This window comes from Camelus dromedarius, chromosome 14, assembly GCF_036321535.1.
Source record: "Camelus dromedarius isolate mCamDro1 chromosome 14, mCamDro1.pat, whole genome shotgun sequence".
Taxonomy (NCBI): domain Eukaryota; kingdom Metazoa; phylum Chordata; class Mammalia; order Artiodactyla; family Camelidae; genus Camelus; species Camelus dromedarius.
This window is the reverse complement of record NC_087449.1, coordinates 40,039,239-40,057,103: the sequence shown is the minus strand read 5'-3', so window position 1 is coordinate 40,057,103 and position 17,865 is coordinate 40,039,239. Positions and strand designations below refer to the sequence as shown.

The 17,865-nt window shown below is 49.4% G+C and overlaps 1 protein-coding gene and 1 long non-coding RNA gene across 6 annotated transcripts; one reads left to right on the top strand and one right to left on the bottom strand.

Moving 5' to 3' along the window:
• Positions 1-3,298: 3,298 nt before the first annotated feature.
• C14H1orf210 (chromosome 14 C1orf210 homolog) lies at positions 3,299-7,212 on the bottom strand. Of its 5 annotated transcripts, XM_010982320.3 has the most exons (5): positions 7,073-7,212; positions 6,544-6,637; positions 5,259-5,511; positions 4,424-4,540; positions 3,299-4,277 (listed from the first exon to the last, which is right to left on the bottom strand). In XM_010982320.3, the coding sequence occupies exons 4-5, from the start codon at positions 4,440-4,442 to the stop codon at positions 3,955-3,957; spliced, it is 342 nt and encodes a 113-aa protein (XP_010980622.1). In that variant the 5' UTR covers positions 4,443-4,540; positions 5,259-5,511; positions 6,544-6,637; positions 7,073-7,212; the 3' UTR covers positions 3,299-3,954. The 5 variants fall into 5 exon arrangements, with proteins under 5 accessions (XP_010980622.1, XP_010980627.1, XP_010980628.1 ...); XM_010982325.3 differs by lacking the exon at positions 6,544-6,637 and having other exon boundaries at positions 7,073-7,201; XM_010982326.3 differs by lacking the exons at positions 6,544-6,637; positions 7,073-7,212 and adding an exon at positions 6,406-6,534.
• LOC135322883 (uncharacterized) lies at positions 6,778-14,264 on the top strand. The gene is made up of 4 exons (XR_010383870.1): positions 6,778-7,044; positions 11,147-11,234; positions 12,162-12,245; positions 13,190-14,264. It is a non-coding gene; the product is annotated as an uncharacterized LOC135322883 (long non-coding RNA).
• Positions 14,265-17,865: the final 3,601 nt, after the last annotated feature.

Genomic DNA, 17,865 nt, shown 5'->3' with positions numbered 1-17,865 from the left:
GCAGAGGGTGGTCTGGCCCTCCCAGGAGCTCCCACTGGGTGGCAGGAGAGGTAGGGAGAGAAACTTGCGACATGTGCCTCCTGGGTCACCAGGATGCATGTTCCAGAAACTTCCAAATCTGTTCCAGTCCAGGTGGTCCTTCCCTCCTATCTAGTCCCACCCCATGTGAGACCTCCGTCAAGGTGCATCCCCTGGGCCTCGGGGGACTGACACAAGGCACCTCATGCTCAGCTCTGGCACGCTGACCAGATTGCCTTCTGGACTGCTCCCCAGGGCCCGTGAGACTGCCCTGGGCACAGCAGGGACCGACCCGCCCAGGTCCCCTCCCTGGCCAGGGATGGACCACACCACTTCAACCCTCACAGCCTACCCTCACGAACCTGAAATTCTCGGGCCTAGTTCATGTAGTCAGGGGTGCCAACCCAGGCAGGATGGGAGCAAGTCCAGCTACCAGAATGTTCCTTCTCTCAAGCTGTTTGATCACTGCCTAGAGGTGAGATAATGGTTTTGTTGCTGAATGAAGCAGGTGAGTTGCAGTTAACCTGTCTGAGCCTCAACTTCTCAGGCTAGAAAATGGAGTGCCTGCCCAGCAGGGCTGTTGTAAGGACGTGTTAAAACATCAGTGTTACTGTTACGGTTACTGTTGTTCCTGTTGCTATCATGATATCCTACAGCATCAGAACTTCTAATTCAAGTCCTTTGCTGTCCTGCCCAGATCTTCTGACCTGAGTCCTGGGAATCAGAGACGTTCAAGCCCCAGCCCAGAGCGAATGAGGAGGGAGGAAGTGTGACAAGCCTCTCCTGCAGGATTAAGACTGATCACCTGTTGTGGGGAGCGGTGGCCCTGGGGATGCCCATAGGGACAGATGCTTGCTCTGTTTTACTTTACACATCACTCATTTAATCCTTCTAAAACTGTGAAGCAAGGACTATTATGATCCTTATTTTCCTGAGAAGAAATTGGAGCACTGAGGAGGTAAGTAACTTGCCCAAGGTCACACAGCACATAAAAGGCAGAGCTGGGATTTGACTCCAGGTAATCTGTGCTCTCTACTCAGTTTGCTGCTCTGCTGGGCTTCTTAAACTTCATGCCTGTGGCTTGTGTGACCCCATCTTTGGCCTCCACACAAGGACAAGGGATGTGGCCTTGCTTTGGGGACAGCAGGATGAGGCAGCAGGGAAGCTGGGTTGTCCTGTGCAGTCAGGTCTGGGTTGGGGCTCCCAGGGCAGCTGCTGAGGGGTGAGAACAGGGTGCAGGGTTGGGCGCAGAGGTGGGCTGGGACCAGGGTCTGAAGCCAGAAGAGGGCAGACTGGAGGAGGGGTCTAGCCGAGTCCCAGACCTCACAGCAGTTCCAGCATCCCGGCCCTTCGAACCGGGGGTCCCAAGGAGTGTTCTGTCTTCGTGCCTAGGGCCAGACACACAGAGTGCAGTGGGAACCACTCCTCAGGGAAATCCAGCAGGGCCTCTCTCAGGGGTCAAGTTTCTCATGACCCCAGGGCCCTGCTCAGCCAGGCATGCCACCCGCAGCAGGTTCTGAGAGGACACCTTCCCTGCCAACCCTTCTGAGCGCTGAGCTCAGGAAAAGCGACTTCTGATCTGGGGTTGGGCCCTTTCCTCATCCTGGATCCCTCAGAGGTTCTGACTCAAGTCCCAGAGAAGATGTGAGCTGCTTCCTGGCCCAGAACAGCAGGCAGGGCAGCTCTTCAGGGCGGGGGGTGGGCTTTGGGGATGTGTGAAGGCAGGGGACAGACTCCACTCTGTTCTCAGCAGTTCCTCCCTTGGAGGCCAGGACACACTCCGGGCCCCTTAGCTCTGCTACTCAGTGTACTCTCCGGGATCTCAGGCTGGGGTAGCATCCGCTGCTGTCCCAAACACAGGGACCTCCCAGGCCTGCAAGGGTCAGCCGTCTCTGGGCAGAGGAACAATTGCTGAGGTTGGGCTCCTCTCCTCCCCGGCTGCTTCTTCCCAAGCTCTCCAGGCACGTCTTCCTCTGCGGACAAACCCTTAGAAGTCAGCCCTCAGTCCTCCTCTACTCTGCCTCCTCCCTGGTGATGTTATTCACTCCTAGGGTCTCAGTGACCCTGTTACTGATGATTCCCAAACCCACACCTGCACACGGAAATTTGCCCTGTGAATTCAGCTGCCCCGGGCATCTCCCCCTGAAAATCCTACATCCGACACTGAATGCTCACTCACCCAAATACCTGCCCTTCCCCAAGTCAACACTGCCTCCATCACATCTCTGGAATCTCTCTGTTCCCTGTGCAACAGTTTAGGCACATCTTACCACCTCTCTCTTGGTCTCTCCCCTCCAATCCATCCCCACACAGCATCCCCCTCTTTGGCTTCATCACTGGCCTGGGCACCCTGGACCCTAGGCTGCAGCACCCTGAGACCACCTGCCTTTTTCTCACACAGCCCCCTACATCAGTCAGCCCTTCTCTGCTGGCTCATTCCTCAAAGGCTAGCACTGCATCTGGTGGACTCATGTGGGTGGCTGCCTGGTTCCCAACAATCTCCCTGTGTCTGGGACTGACCTGAAACAAGCAAGTGGGCTCCCAAAATCACAAACGGGCTACCAGAGCTTGCCCCCACTGGGCAGAGCTGGTTGGACTTGACCCAAATTGGGCCGGTCAGATTCTGTCACCTGAGTACTTGAAACTCAGAATCAAGAGTTCGGGAGTCCCAGGCATGGAGTCTCACAAGTGCCCGTAAATGACAGCGCACTAGAGGTCCCATGCCTGACCTCGGGTGGCTGGGACCACCTGCTTCCCACCCTCCTGAGTCAGTTGTCCCTTTAATTCTCCCCCAAAACTTCTTTCCATCCTTTGCAACCAAAAGAGACTTCCTCAAGTCTTTGCCATCTTGAGGCTGCCTCCCTTCACCCAGAATCCCCACCAGCAACCATGACCCTGTCCGACTCCTCTCCGTCAAAGTTCTTGTTAAAGTCTTCCATGTTTGACTCCACTCCCTCACCTTTCCTCCACTCACTCCTCAGCCCACAGTAATTCAACAAAGACAGCAAGTATTTATATAGCATCTGCCATTTGCGAGATTCTGAGGACATGGAATGAGGCGCAGCCTGTGGCTTCGGAGAATTCACAGTCTAGCCCAGTAAGGGCTACGTGCAAACTGTGATACAGAATAAAATGACATGTGACAAGAGAGTGGTAAGAAAACTCACAGGTGTTACAGGAGGAAGGGGCACAGGGAAGATATCCTGGGGAGGGGATTCCAAACTGTATCATAGCTTTGAGCAACAAGGCACATTTTTATGCACAAGTTCCAGTCCAGGAAAATTTTTTAAATGAGTGACTTTTTATTTTTATTTAAAATGAAAATAGGTTTATTCATACCTATGAAAAACATAATATATTATAACCATTTCGATTACCCACTTGATTGATAGGAAAAAATTTCAATAAGAAACTTGGCACACTGATTTTCACCTGCTAAAATGTTACTGTCTGGGCACATCTGAAATGCTGCCATATAGGCAGGCCACATGGGGTCTACTGGCCAAGGATTTTCCTTACTGTCATAGAGGATTTGGGAGAACAGAAGGGCAGCGAGGCAGGGGAAGAGTGTGAGAAAAGGTCCATGGAGAAACAGCATGTTCAGGGGGGTGAGGGTGAGGGGATAACAAATAATTAGTTAAATAGGGAGTAATGTAGGGAAAAGCAAGAAAGGAAACCAAAGGCTGACAGAGGCCTGATTTCATAGTCTGGCCCTTGGTAGGCTTTACCCCAAGAACAGCAGGGAGCCATTGAGGGTTACTGAGCAAGAGAGGGTCGTGGTCACTTTGGTGGCTAGTGTCAAAGAAAGGAGGATTGCTCTACTCCTGGTCAGCCCCTAAGTCCGAGCCTTCAAGTCCCTGAGGTGTGTGGTTCTCACGAAGTATCTGCTATCCTTAAGCTGTCAGGCACGGGGGTTGGGGAGTTCAAGATCAGGGTTCACAGGGAGAAGGGGTCCCTGCTTCCCTCCGTCCCCAGCCCACCAACCCCAGGCTGAATGTAATTGTCCTCGATGAAGCCATCATCATCCTCATCTTCACCCGCCTCGGGGCGGACCCCCTTCCCCGGCCCAGACAGCGGGCGGTGCTGGTAGCTGGCACGGTATTTGCGACAGAGGTGGAATTTGGCAGCAAGTGCAATGAAGAGAGAGAGGACCACAGCACCCAGCACAACCCCAACCAGCACAGGCCATGCCCGGGCCCCGCCACCCGGTCCAGGGGACACGGCTGATGCTGTGGGGAGCTCCGAGGGCCCCATGATGGCTGCAGAGAAAGAGACAGAATTATGGATAGGGCCCCAGATAGGCTCCCTGAGGATCCCAAGAGGAACGGGGGCAGGGTCCACCCCCCAACGTCAGCATCTAAGGGGAGCCCACCCCCTCCTCAGCCTCCCTCCTACTGTCACTCACTTTGGTTTATCTCACTCATGGAGGGGCCAGAAGACACTAGTGAGCCTCAGCCTCTGCCAGAAGATTGCTGGCTCTAAGGAGACTCCCAGATGCCAGGCAGCCCCGGGGCACAGACTCCTGGAATACACGTACACACACACACACGTGTGGGCGTCAGGGATGGCCACAGTGCGCACACTCCAGGCCACACTCTCGGCCACGTCAGGGCACTGCACGAACTCTAGAGACTGGACAACCAGCCGTAACCAGCTGTCCACAGGAGAAAAACAAGCAGAGCCACAGAACTTGGCTGTTTGTAAAGGAACATTGGAAGTGGCTGGAAAAATAACTCGATGCTGGAACTTACTGAGCACAACTTCTGATTCAGGCACCAGGCAACCTGCTCACAGAACCCTGTAATGTGGATACAAACATTATCCCCACTCTGTAGGTGAGGCCCAGAAAGGTGCACTAACTCAGCCAAAGTTCCAGGACTTGAACCCAGGCCTCTGATATCATGGCCCAGAGTCCAGGCTGCTACCCTGCTTGGTAAGCTGAGGGTGGGGGGTGGGAGAAAAGGCGGTCCTGGCTCCCAGAGGTTGGACAACAGCAATTGCTTGGAGCCAAAGTGGAAACCACACCTAAAGGATGCTGCCAGTTCCCACCCAGGACAGGAGGCCCCAGGCACAGCCAGGGCAGCCCTGATCCCTCTGCTCCTGAGTCAGGAACCTGCTATCCCATTGCTACTCCCAGCCCTTCAGGCACATCCCTTGTCTCATCACTTCTGCCCAAGGGGGTGGTGGGGAGCTGAATTCACGGAGCAGTCAAAAGTAGATCAACTGAATCAGGACATTACCTGGATGAGAATCACCGGGCTGGGGATGATCTAGAGGAGGAGTATCTGACTTAAGAGAGTATCTGGAGGAAGAGCTTCTGAATCAGAGGAGTGTCTGGGGGAGCAGCACTTGAGTGTTGGGAGTACCCAGAGGAAGGGCATCTGGGTTACAGAAGTACCTGGAGGAGGAACAGCTAGTGCCGGAGATAATTTGCGAGCGGAGCAGACTGAATCAGAGGAGGACCTGGGAGGAGCATCCAGGCTAGGAAAGCACCTAGGAGAGAAGCACCTAGTTTAGGGGAGTACTTGGCCACATTCTTTAACACCAACACCTTATCCACGCCCTCCATCTTCATCTCCAAACTGTCACGGAGCCCCATGAGCTCTTCCTCTCAATCTCCCTAGAATGCCTGCCCCTCCTCCACACCCCATGACCACTGCCCCAGTCCAGGCTGCCTTCATCTTATACCTCTGACGCTTGCAGTAACTCCTAACTGGTCACCCCCAGGGCTGTGTGCAGATTCCTCAGGACATCCTTCAGGGCCTCACAAGCCAGCACACGGCCCTCAGGCCAAACTCTCCTTCCTCTTCTCCACAGTTCCCTCCCCATGCTCCATATACACACACACATACACACATCCCGCCACTCCCTCCCTAGTTTTTGTTTTCCCCCACCTCATCCCCAGTTTTTGAGCCCCCATCCCTCAAGCCCAAGTCAGACCATACCTGACTGTGAGGTTGTCCCAGGACCCCCCTCATGACCCCCCTTCACTGCCCTGCCCAGTCAACCAGCAGTCAGAATTGGCCAGATACTCGAGGGGCAGCTCCCTGGGCAGGGATTAGGCTGATTAATGTGCGACCTGGCTCTGGCAGAGAGCTGGGCAGTCAGCTGCCTGGTGCGTGTTTGTGAGATGAGTGTGTGTGGGGGGTGGCATTAGAAAGGAGAGGTAAATCATTCACTCATCCATTCAGTAGCAAACATTCCTTGGGTGCCGTCTGTGGACCCCACACTAGGCACTGGGTCCTCAAAAAATAAGATTTTGTTAAACTGAAATGAGTTGAATTCAATCTGACGTTTCTAAGATTTTACTCCTACTCCTTTCCTTCCTTCCCTGTCCCTGTGGCTTCTTCCCAAGGACACACACCACCCCACCGGCTGTCAACTCACCCCTCCAGATCACATTTCTTCCACCGACAAACACACACCCCACCCTGATTTGTAGCTTCTTTCCTGCTCCCAGGAGCCCTCGGGGATCTGTAGGTTTCCGCCCCCAGGACCCCCACTGTCTTCCCCTCTGCTCCCCACCTGTAGGAACTGTGCACAGTCCGCGGAGGGAGCTTCCGGTTGGGGCCGGCGGGACCTGGACAGGTGGGCGGGCCAGAGCGGCCGCTTGACTCACCTGGAGACGCAACAGGCGGGCGGGGCTGAAGCCGCGGGTGAGGGCGGAGGGCAGCGCCTCCAATAGGAAGGACTAATTTCTACAACTTCCCAAGCTTTCACGGAGAACCTTCTAGCGCAGGCCTCACCCCCACCCTCGGTGCTGGGGCGGGAGGTTGGGGGGGGCGGCGCAGCTGGGACCCAGAGAGGGGGCCCGCAGACCCTAGAAGGGGCAGCCTTCAGCAGGCAGCCGCTCAAGCGGGTGGCCCTGATAAACAAGTGAATTTCCGGTGACAGGTACAAAGTCCAGAGCTGAAGAGGGAGAATTGTAGGCCTGTGAAGGCCGCAGGCAGGAACCAGAGGGGAGGAGGCGAGCATTCTCCAGGCAAAGCCAGAGGGACCAAGGACACTCAAAACTGCCTGCAAAAGGTGTGTAAGCGTGTGCATGTGTGTTTACCTGGATAGAGGGTACAGCTTCCACCCTGACCTCAAGGATCCTGTGACCCCACAAAGCTGGGCTCTGAACATCTATCTTTTGCCTTACTCTTCTTCCCCGGGCCTAGTGCCTCTTTGTCCTTTTATACCCTCAGTCACCTTCCCTGAGCCCTCCGTCTACCCCAGCAAGCTCCGCCTCCGCTCCAGCAAGCCCTGCCTCCACCCCGAAACCCCGCCCCCTTGCAAGTCCCGCCTCCACGCGGCAAACACCACCTTCTCCATACCTAGAAGCACCATTTATCACAACATTTCTACTTATTTTCTTGTAATTTTTCCTTCCTGTACTGCCTACCCCCTTAGCCGGGGAGCTCTCCCAGGGTGGGGCCAAGTTTGACGTCTCTGGGTTCCCAGCACCTGACACAGGGCAGGCTCTCAGTAAGTATCTAAGAGAGAAAGCATTTCATGAGCTAAGCCCCGCAGGCGCAGGAATTCACAGGGACCTACAGGGCACAGCCAGAGCAAGGGCTGCGGCCAGGCTTTCCAGTGGGGCATGGCAATCTCCGGCTGGAAAATGGAGGCCAGTTTATGTAGGACCTTGAAGATCTTGGCACGGCGGATTCTGAACTCCTATGGCCAACGGCCCCTTCCTAACTCTCCCACCTACACGTCTCTGCTGCAGCCACACCAAACTGTTCTTTATTCCTAGAACCCACCATACTCTCCCCTCCCAGGCTTTGCTTGTGCTGTTCCTAGGGCCCCTGATTTCCTCCAGCCCTCTTCTCCTCTCCTCCCCCGACATGTCACCTCCCACCTAACCAACTGCTCCTTCCAGGCCTCCTCATCACTCAGGCCCCAGCTTAGGTGCCTGTTTATCTAGACCCCTTCTGTGATGCTCCCTAGATTGGACCCCTCCTCCGTGATCTGGGCCCCAGGAAGACCCTGGCCCTTCTTTCACCCCATAGCCCTGAATAGGGTATTGTGATTTTCTCTTTATTTGACAGAGTCCACTATGATCCTGTAGTCTCTGGGGATAGGGTCTGTGTCTGTCTTGTTCCCCATCATATCCCTAATATCCAAAATGACAATAATAAACACTCCTGAAATAAATGAATGGGAGGAAAGTGAATATTATCCAGGATGGGGCAGTGAAGACCCAAGGAAAGTTTGGGGTTTTGGTTTTATTTTGAAGCAAGGAAATCATAGAATTCAAAAGATAGTCACTTTGATGTATTCATACAATGGAATACTACTCAGCAATAAAAAAGAATAAAATAATGCCATTTGCAGCAACATGGATTGACCTGTAGATCATCATTCTAAATGAAGTAAGCCAGAAAGAGAAAGAAAAATACCATATGACACCACTCATATGTGGAATCTTAAAAAAAAAAAAAAAGACATAAGTGAACTTATTTGCAAAACAGAAACAGACTCATAGACATAGAAAACAAACTTATGGTTGCCAGAGGGGAAAGAGGGTGGAAAGGGATAAACTGGGAGTTTGGGATTTGCAGATACTAACTACTATATATAAAATAGATAAACAACAAATTTCTCCTGTAAAGCACAGGTATCTATATTCAATATCTTATAGTAACCTATAGTAAAAAAGAATAGGAAAATGAAAATATGTATGTTCATGTATGACTGAAGTATTATGCTGTACACCAGAAATTGACACAACATTGTAACCTGACTATATTAGAATAAATAATTTTTTGAAAAAAGAGATATTCATTGAATACCTACCATGTCTTCCATGTCCTGGGCACTGTATCACATGTTTTTTGTTTGTTTTTGTTTTTTAAAATTGAGATATTCACAATAGCATAACCTAGTTAATATCACAAAACATTCACCATGTTACTCATTTTCAGTGCACTGTTTAGTGGCATTTAGTACACTGAAAATGATCTGCAACCTTCACTCTATCTAGTTCTAAAACATTTCCATCACAACAAAAGGATTCCCCCTACTCATCAGGCAGTCACTCCTCACTTCCCCTTACCCCAGCCTCCAGCAACCTCTAATCTGCTTTCTGTCTCTATGGATTCACCTATTCCAGATATGTCATACGAATGTAATTATATTTGTGCCAGCTTTTTAATGAACTATTTCATTTAATCCTCCTAACTGTGCTATGAGATAGATGTTAATTACTCCCTTAAAAGATGAAGAAAATGAGGCCATGAGAAGGTAATTTGCGTGAAGTCCCCAGAAGAACACAAGTAAAGATCTGCACGTCCTCCATCAGTCAGCCGTTTATTCTATGAATATTTATTAAATACCCACCACCAAGCCACAGCCAGCCCATACAGCACACATTGCAAAATAACAGAAGGCAACCAGCTAGATGCCCCCACAGCATGGAGAGCAGAGAGCAGGCTGCATATTAGCACCCACTGGCCCCTCAGCCAGGAGCTCTGGAGCAGTGTACAGCCTTTACAACCTTCCATGGCAGCCCTGGCAACCATGTGGTAGGCTCTGTGCTAGCTGCTGGGGACAGATTTCCTGGCACCATACAGCTTTCATTCTAGTGGTAAAGATAGACACTACACAAGTAAAGAAGTAAATATGATTATTTCAGATAATGGTTAATGCTCTGAAGTAAATAAAATGGCTTCTAGTGACAGATTTGTGGAGGGGGCTGCTACTGTACATTAGGTAGTCGGTAATAGAGGGGACTGGCTGAAGGGGGTACTTTGAACTGAGATCTGAATAAGAGTGAGACAGCAATCACACCACAGTCTGGGGGAAGAATATTCCAGAAAGAGGGAACAGCCAGGACAAAGATGGAGAAGCAAGAGCATGGCTGGCTTATTCAAACAACAGAAGGGATGCCAGCTGGATGGAGTTCAGTGAGTGGGGAGAGGTGGGGGCGCTCACTTGGGGCCACACCAAGTCCTTCCCTCTGTGAGACAGGAGGCCACTGATTGGTGTGGAGGACAGAAAAGCTGAATTTCTCAGGCTTCTGTGTGAAGAATGGACAAAAGGAGGCCAGAGTAGAAGCGGGCAGGCCAGTTAGGGGCTGTTGTGATCATGCGGGAGAATGGGGATGTGGCATTAGGGTAGTCAGGCAGAAATGGGGAGACGTGCTCAGATTCTGGATGTATTTTGAAGGTGAAGCCAATACGATCTGCTGACTGGATGTGGGGTTTGAGGAAAAGAAAGTGACCAAGAGTAACTCCAGAGTTGTAATCTGAGCAACTAGAAGAATGGAGTTGTGGGGAGACGCAGGAAGGGACGAATTTGGGAGGGCAGTCCGGACCTCAGTTTTGGACATGTCACTTGTGCGATGCCCGTAAGACATCCAGGTGGCACACCAAGTAGGGAGTAGCATAAACTAGCCTGAGCGCAGCGGAAGCTAAGGGCTAGAACTATAAACTGGGGAACCAGTAACATGTGGGTGGTTTTTAAAGCCTTCATCAGAGAGAGAAGAGGGCTGAGGGCTGAGCCCTGGAGCACTCAGGGAGCAGAGGTCAGGGAGGCAAGAGAAGCAGGAATAGAGACTGGGGGTGGCCAGCGTGGTGGGAGGCAGACATTTGAGGTATCCTGGAGTTCAGAGGAAAAAGCATTTCAAGGGCAAAGGCTTGACTAGCTACGTTAATTGCTGATGATTGGTCAACCAAGATATATGAACTGAGAAATGACCTTGAATTTGACTGTGTGGAGGTCACTGGCAACTTGACAAGACCAGTTTCAAGAGTGTTGGGGACAAATGCCCAACTGGAGTGATGCATCATTTTGGGAGCAGAGGAAGTAAAGACAACTCCTTCAAGGAATAAAAGGAGCTGAGAAATGGAGCAGACATGGGAGGCGGGTGTAGGATCAAGGATGGGTTTTTTAAGGCTGGGAGCTTTTGGACCACCTGTGTATGCTGGTCGGAATAATCCAGGAGAGAGAGGAAACTGATGATGCAGAAGGAAGGGACAACGAGGGTGGGAAGTCCTTATGGCATCAAGGGGTATGAAGTGGAGTGCCCAGGTGGAGGGCTGACCTTGGGCAGGATCAGGAAAGTGCCTCTGAGGAAGATGGAGGGTCAGGTGAATGATGGGAGCCTTAGCGGGTTTTCTTCCCATGGGTTCTTTTTTTCCAGAGAAATAGGAAGCAGCACTATCAGCTGAGAGCGAAGAGTCCAGAGGGAGTACTGGGGTTCAAGAAGAGAAGAGAAGAGAAGAGAAAGTGTGAGTCCATCATCCTGGGGCTGAATTTAAACTGAGGTCAGGAAGGGTGGCTGAGTGTTTTGTCTTCCAGCCAATCCAAGTGCAGGCAGAATTTAATCAGGACTGGGGACTTGCTGGGCAAGTCTGATAAAGCCAGAGAGGGGCAAGGAGGCTGAGCTGTAGGCAAGGGAGTGGTTGCCACGATGGCCCAGGCAGGCAATCAGGCCAGGTAAAGAGGGAAGTGAGGACGGGGTCGGGGATGTGTGACGAGCCCTGAAAAGGTGGTAGGACTGATAGATTTTAGGAGCAGTTGCTGGCATATTAGAGACAGGAAGTTAAAAAAATAGAAGGTGGTGGGCAGATGGCGGCATGTAGAAATGGAGGTTACCCAGGGGATACAGTTCTTGAAATGAACCATGGAGTGGTCCTCAGGTGGGGTCTACAGACTGATGGTCGTTTTACTATTATCTGAAGCATCTTAACTCAACCTTCTGAATCAGAGGTCTAATGGTAATACACTAACAGCTCTATTAGTAAATGGTAGAAGCAGGACTCAAACCCAGGACTTCTGACTCTAGGTCCAGCCCCTTTCCAGTCCAACTACATCCCAACTACAATCTGCTGCTCCTCTGAGTAGCACTTACCATGAAGGTGTTCGATTCCTCAGTCATTTGGTATGAGAGACAGCAATCGCTCTTTTCAAAGATTTGATTATGTTTCCCAACAGAAACTGGGGGTGCTGCTAGTAGAACCAAAAATGGATGCTGGGCATGCAAAAGAACGAGGTGTCCCAGTCCCCAGCCCACACCCACTCCCTTCTCCATTTGACCCAATGCCTCCCCAGGGCAGACCGAGAACTCTGAGCCTGGGGGTAATTGCAGTCCCCTTTAAGAAGCAGATGAGAGCAGGAGAATGCACGTGTGCACTCAGTCACAAATCTGCTTACAGGTCTGGCAGGCAGAGGATGGTCAATAAAAACTTGTTGAAGGAATGAATGGTTGGAATTCCAGGGGCCTCACTTGCTCTCTCAAGGTAAAGAACTGCTGTTAAGCCTTTGCACTCTGTGTGCAGGAACCTCTGTTCTAGTGTAAACATGTGCCCCTTTTCAATAGGCAGAGGACCCCCGCTTCTTGGCAAGCTTCTGGGGGGTGGCTGCCCACTTCTTGCTCCCAGTCACTCCCGGCCTCCCAGAGGCGGAGGCAGAACCTCCTTAAGACCACCCTGCACTCTTCCTCCTTCATTCAACCGTCACCTTCCCTGGAGGCTGGCCTCTCCCCACTCCTGTCCTGCCAGCACCGACCTCCTGGACATGTCCCCACATTCAGAGCATCCCTGAAGTAATCCCAGTGGGGACTGGGCTTGAAGCTTGCTGAAGCGAGCCCTCTGACCTGGTCATCACTGAGAAGTCACAGTTCACTGAAGGTCAAAGGACATCTCCCCAGCAGCGCTCCCCAAACCTAGACCTGACACTAGGGAAACACTTGGCGATCACAGCTTCTAGAGTTTCCTCACTTTCTCAAGGTGGGCCATGGTATTCCACCAAGCCCTGAGGCAGAGCTTAGCAAACCTCCTCTCTCCCAACCACACCATCCTGAAACTTCAGTATAATTGCCTCATATGCTCACCACATCAGATCCAACATCCAGGTACAGGGGACAACTTCCCCAGCCACCAGCTCCATCTTGCCACACTGGATTTATAATCAGACATTACACATGTAAAATGAAGTCATTGTCTGTGGCACCCCAGTGATCAGTTATCTCTGGGGTAACCGGGTCTGAGAGGAACAGAACTCAGCAGACCTAGCAGAGGATGATTACACCCTCTCCTGAGGGATGTTACACCCAGGCAAGTGGCCAGAGGTGGCAGACCAGCTGGACAGAGTGGTTCCATCAGGCTGTCCCCTCCCAACCCTGCCCTCCTGGGCCCGTGCAATGGAAATAGTCAACTGTCCCATGCTCTCGCTTTCTTCTAAGGTCTGGAAAGGAGGAAAGCTGGTCCCACCTGAGACGCTAGGAGTGTTGGTGCATTACCGTGTAGAAATCCTCTGGTGGCCGGCACCACTCACGCCTGGGAGGAGACATCGCTCCCCACAGGGACAGAAAGCCCACTTCTGCGTGCAGTTGCCCGGCACCCACTCAGACTTCCCAGTTGGAACAAGCATCCCCTCCTCAGGGTGGGGGCAAGGATGGAGGACAAACATGACTTCTGGGAAGAGGGTTAAGAAAAGGGTGGGACATCCCTCTGACACCGATGACATCCCTATGTCACCACAAATGAATCATGAGAGCTAATGGGCTGGCGTTGTCACTCCTCCTTATCCTCAAATAGCATTTCAAGCCAGACTGAACAGCCAGGAAGCAATCCCCGGGGCTCCGCCAGTCTGTGGACCCTGCAGGATCCTGCTGTGGTCTGTAGTGGCAGCTTTCCCTCATAAAATGTGCTTTGTATTGGAAGTAGGCTTGCTGTTGTTTGAGGCAGGAGGACAATGAGTCATTTGTGTCCAGTGCTAGTGGTTCTAGGATTTCAGAGTGACCTAGGGTGAAGCAAGGACCTGGTGTACCTTAAAGGCAAGACACACTGAAAATCCATGACTTCCCGTCTCTGCCAGCCCACCCTTGCCTTTTAAAGGGTCCCCACTCGATCATGACACAGCACAGAGATGAGCTCATTATTTTTCCAGACTAAAACCTCTAATGCTTTCTGAGTACATAGGGTTTGGCTTTTAAAAATCACTTTTAAGAGCTTGGAGATGACACATGCAGAGAGCAACCACCCGCTGCGAATGCTGGCAGGGACTATGAACCCGCTTGCTATCTCAGTGGGATGGATTTTGTTGTTGTTTTGTTTTCATTGAAGTATAGTTAATGTTGTGTTAATTTCTGGTGTACAGCAAAGTGAATGAGTCACACATATATATACATATTCTTATATTGTTTTTCATTATGGGTTATTACAAGGTACTGAAAATAATTCCCTGTGCTATACAGTATAAACCTGTTGTCTATCTATTTTATATATAGTAGTTTTGATCTGCTAATACCAAATTCCTCATTTATCCCTCCCCCCACCCTTTGGTAACCATAAGTTTGTTTTCTATGTCTTTGAATCTGTTTATGGTTTGTAAATATGTTCATTTGTCTCATTTTTTTAGATTCCACATTTAAGTGATATCATGTGATATTTGTCTTTCTCTATCTGACTTAATTTACTTATTATAGTAATTTCTCAGTCCATCCATGTTGCTGCAAATGGCATTATTTCATTCTTTTTATGGCTGAGTAATATTCCATTGTGTGTGTGTGTGTGTGTGTGTGTGTGTGTGTGTGTGTGTGTGTATACACACCACATATTCTTTATCCATTCATCTGTCAATGGACATTTAGGTTATTCCATGTCTTGGCTGTTATAAATAGTGCTGCTATGAACATTGATGTGCATGTATCTTTTCAAATTAGATTTTTCTCTGGATATATGCCCAGGAGTAGGATTGCTGGATCATATGGTAACGCTATTTTTAGTTTTGTGAGGAATCCCGATACTGTTCTTCATAATGGCTGTACCAAATTTCATTCTAGGTGGGACTGTTTACCAGGCCTGATGCAGAATTAAGCTCTCTGGCTGTGGATCAAATTGTCGGGTGTCAGAGCTGAGCTCCACCACTTTAACCTTAGGAAGTATCAGTTTCCTCATCTGTAAAATGGGGATAACCATAATGAAACCTGCCTCAAGAGGCAGGGAGCCCATGACAAGGTGTCAGCACCTTTTCCTGGCACCTGTAAATGTTCAGTAACTGTTAGTCATTGTAATGGAGGTTTGTTGATGTTTCTGCTTGCAGTACTGGGTAAATTTCATTCTGACCAAGGTCAATAAAAGTCTGTTATGCTTTAAGTAGGTCCTGAGATTTGAACTACCTCTGTGGGGTGTCGATTTCAGCTTCTGGTCCCACAGGGCTCCTAGGGGCCAAATGGCCTTTGCCAAGCAGTTTGTATAAAAGGGACATCACTCAAGCCTTGTTGGATTAACTGGGGCTTCCTTTAAAGAAGGGCTTGTTTTCAGAAGCTTTCTTTTTCCAGCAAGGAAAAAGAACACAATGGATTCCAAGTAATCTGCAGTCCTCATCACAGCTTGTCACGAACACCTGGCACGTCTTTTCAGCCGGGGGTGCAAACACACACACTCGCTTACTTGCTAACTTCAGGAATACAGTCCCAGCCTGATGTTCCGAAAGCATCTGCTGACAAACTTCCTCTCACTAGAGAGTTATTTCCTGGAAGAACAGCAAAAACTGTTTTTGAATTGACAATATGGCTTTAGTTGCTGCTGAAGTGAAAGTACCATTGTTACCAACTATTTACCTAAAAAAACAAAACAAAACAAAAACTTAAAAGAATTACTTTTTTTTTTTTTTTTTTGCTGATCAACATGAAGAATAATTTATTGGGAAAGTCGTTTTCAGGGAAAGACAGGACTTAGGAATTAAAGTGTTGCTTAGTTCAACCAAAAGAAAACTGCATAGTGTTGGTTGGGCAGTATTTTACTTGGTTCTTCAAAAAGCAATTGTGACCAACAGAAGAGAGAGTTAAAGCACAGAGGCAATATATAAAGACACCAGCATTTGGGCTTACACATAACAAAGAAATATCTTAAATACTTTTCCAAATATTCTAGGAGCCAAGACACAAGGGCACGCTTTAGGAGAACAGAGGAATGTAATTGGGGGGGGGGGGGGGGGGAGTCATACTGAAACTACTCATTTCCTTTAAAATCACTGAGGGAAACAAAGCAGCATTCAGCTTTACACATTAACTTTAAACAGTTTACATATACTAGCTTGACTAAAATCCGAGAAGCAAAGATGGAATTCTCACTCTGTTTACTTTGAAAAACAATTACATGGACACCCAGGCAATCCGCCCTTGTCTGGCAGGTTTTCTTGGGAGGGGTCAGTCTCAGTTACTTAGAAGAGGACCAATTTGACATTCTTATTTAGATGGCCTTGATGTCAGTTTTGAGGGGCAACGTGGACAGATTAATTTTCTTTCCCTCTGTTGACCCAGCCTTAAATTTCACAAACAGGGTTTTGTGTGCGTGCATCATTTGCATAGCAGTTTCACTCAGCCGGGTCTCAATTCCATCACCATTTCTGCAAGAAGACGGTGGACGTTGTCTGCATAAAACATTAAATCGAATTCATGGGCACTTTCAGAAGAGCCTAAGAAATGTTTCCACAAATACTTACACGCCACTGAAGACCATGGGAGACCATGGAAGGGGTAGAAATCAGTTTGTTGTCTGAGCCATTTGTTAAGGGAGGCTGGTGGAGCTTGGAGAGTCCAGCTTTTCCGTCTCTCTTAAACATGAGAATCACTTGGATGAAGATGGATCCCGTCCATGGGAGTGACCACAGGAAATGGGCCTTTACTTTTCTAAGAGAAAAGTCAAGAAAATAATGTCTTGACTAGTTTGCTGCTGAGACTCCCTCCAAAGTGGTACTTCATGTTGCAACCAGACGCGCACGCTCCTGAGTTCTCTCAGGTGTACTAGGATGCTTTTTGCGTGTTTTCAAACTGAGGAAATAAATATGAGGAGCTGAATTACTGTTATTTCAAATTAATTTTATTTTATTCTCAAATAAGTAATACGGGTCACAGATCAGAAAAAGAAGACACACAGTGAAAGTTCTCACTCCCACCCCCCTGCTCCCATCTTATTCCTATCACCCCAAGTAATAACATTTTAAAATTAATTTCTGTTGTATCTTTCCAGTTTCTTTATGCAAATACAAAGAGTATGAGTATATATTCTCATTTTCTCCTTTCTTAGACAAAAGCCAACATACCATACACACTGCATTGTAATTTTTTTCACTTACTAACTAGTGTCTTGGAGAGCTTTTTAAAATCAGTATGCAGACAGAGTTTCTCCAACCATTTTTACAGCTGTATAATAGTCCCTCATACGGCTACATCAAAATTTATTTAACCATGGACTTTAGTTAATAATAATGTAATAAGTAATGGTTCATTACTTGTGGCAAATAGATCATACTAATGTAAGATACTGGTAATAGGGGAAACTGGCTCTAGGATATATGGGAACTCTCTGTACTATCATCTAAATTTTTCTGTAAACCTAAAACTCTTCTAAAAAATAGAATCTATTAAAAATTAAAAGCACTGCCCCCTCCAGCTCAGGAGAAAAGATCCATAGGTGCCTATGGGCTATGACTGCAGGCAGTACCAGCCACTACCCCATTGCCCTGGGACGGAGGAAGCCAGCCGGGCACCGCCAGCCCCATTCCTGACTTCTCCACACGGTCAGAATAAAAGGTCAGGCAGTCCCTTGATTTAAACCTGGGATAAGAGAAAGGGAAATTTCCCCCAGGACCACCATCATCTGAAGTCCCAACTAAGTGGGGCCTTGGCCAGCCAGCCGTCATCCCTAAGAGTGAGCCCCACCCAGCCTCCTGCCCACTACGCAGCCTGGTCTCCTGCTCCCCCTTCCCCCAGTTTCCCCCTCCCCACTCCCCAGCCTCCACTCACAGAAGAGAATGGCAGAGGCCAGATGGAGGATGGGGAACAGTTCAACACGGAGAAGAGAAGTCCCCAGCCCCAAATAAGCAAATATAACAGGTCTCCCATGGTCTGGG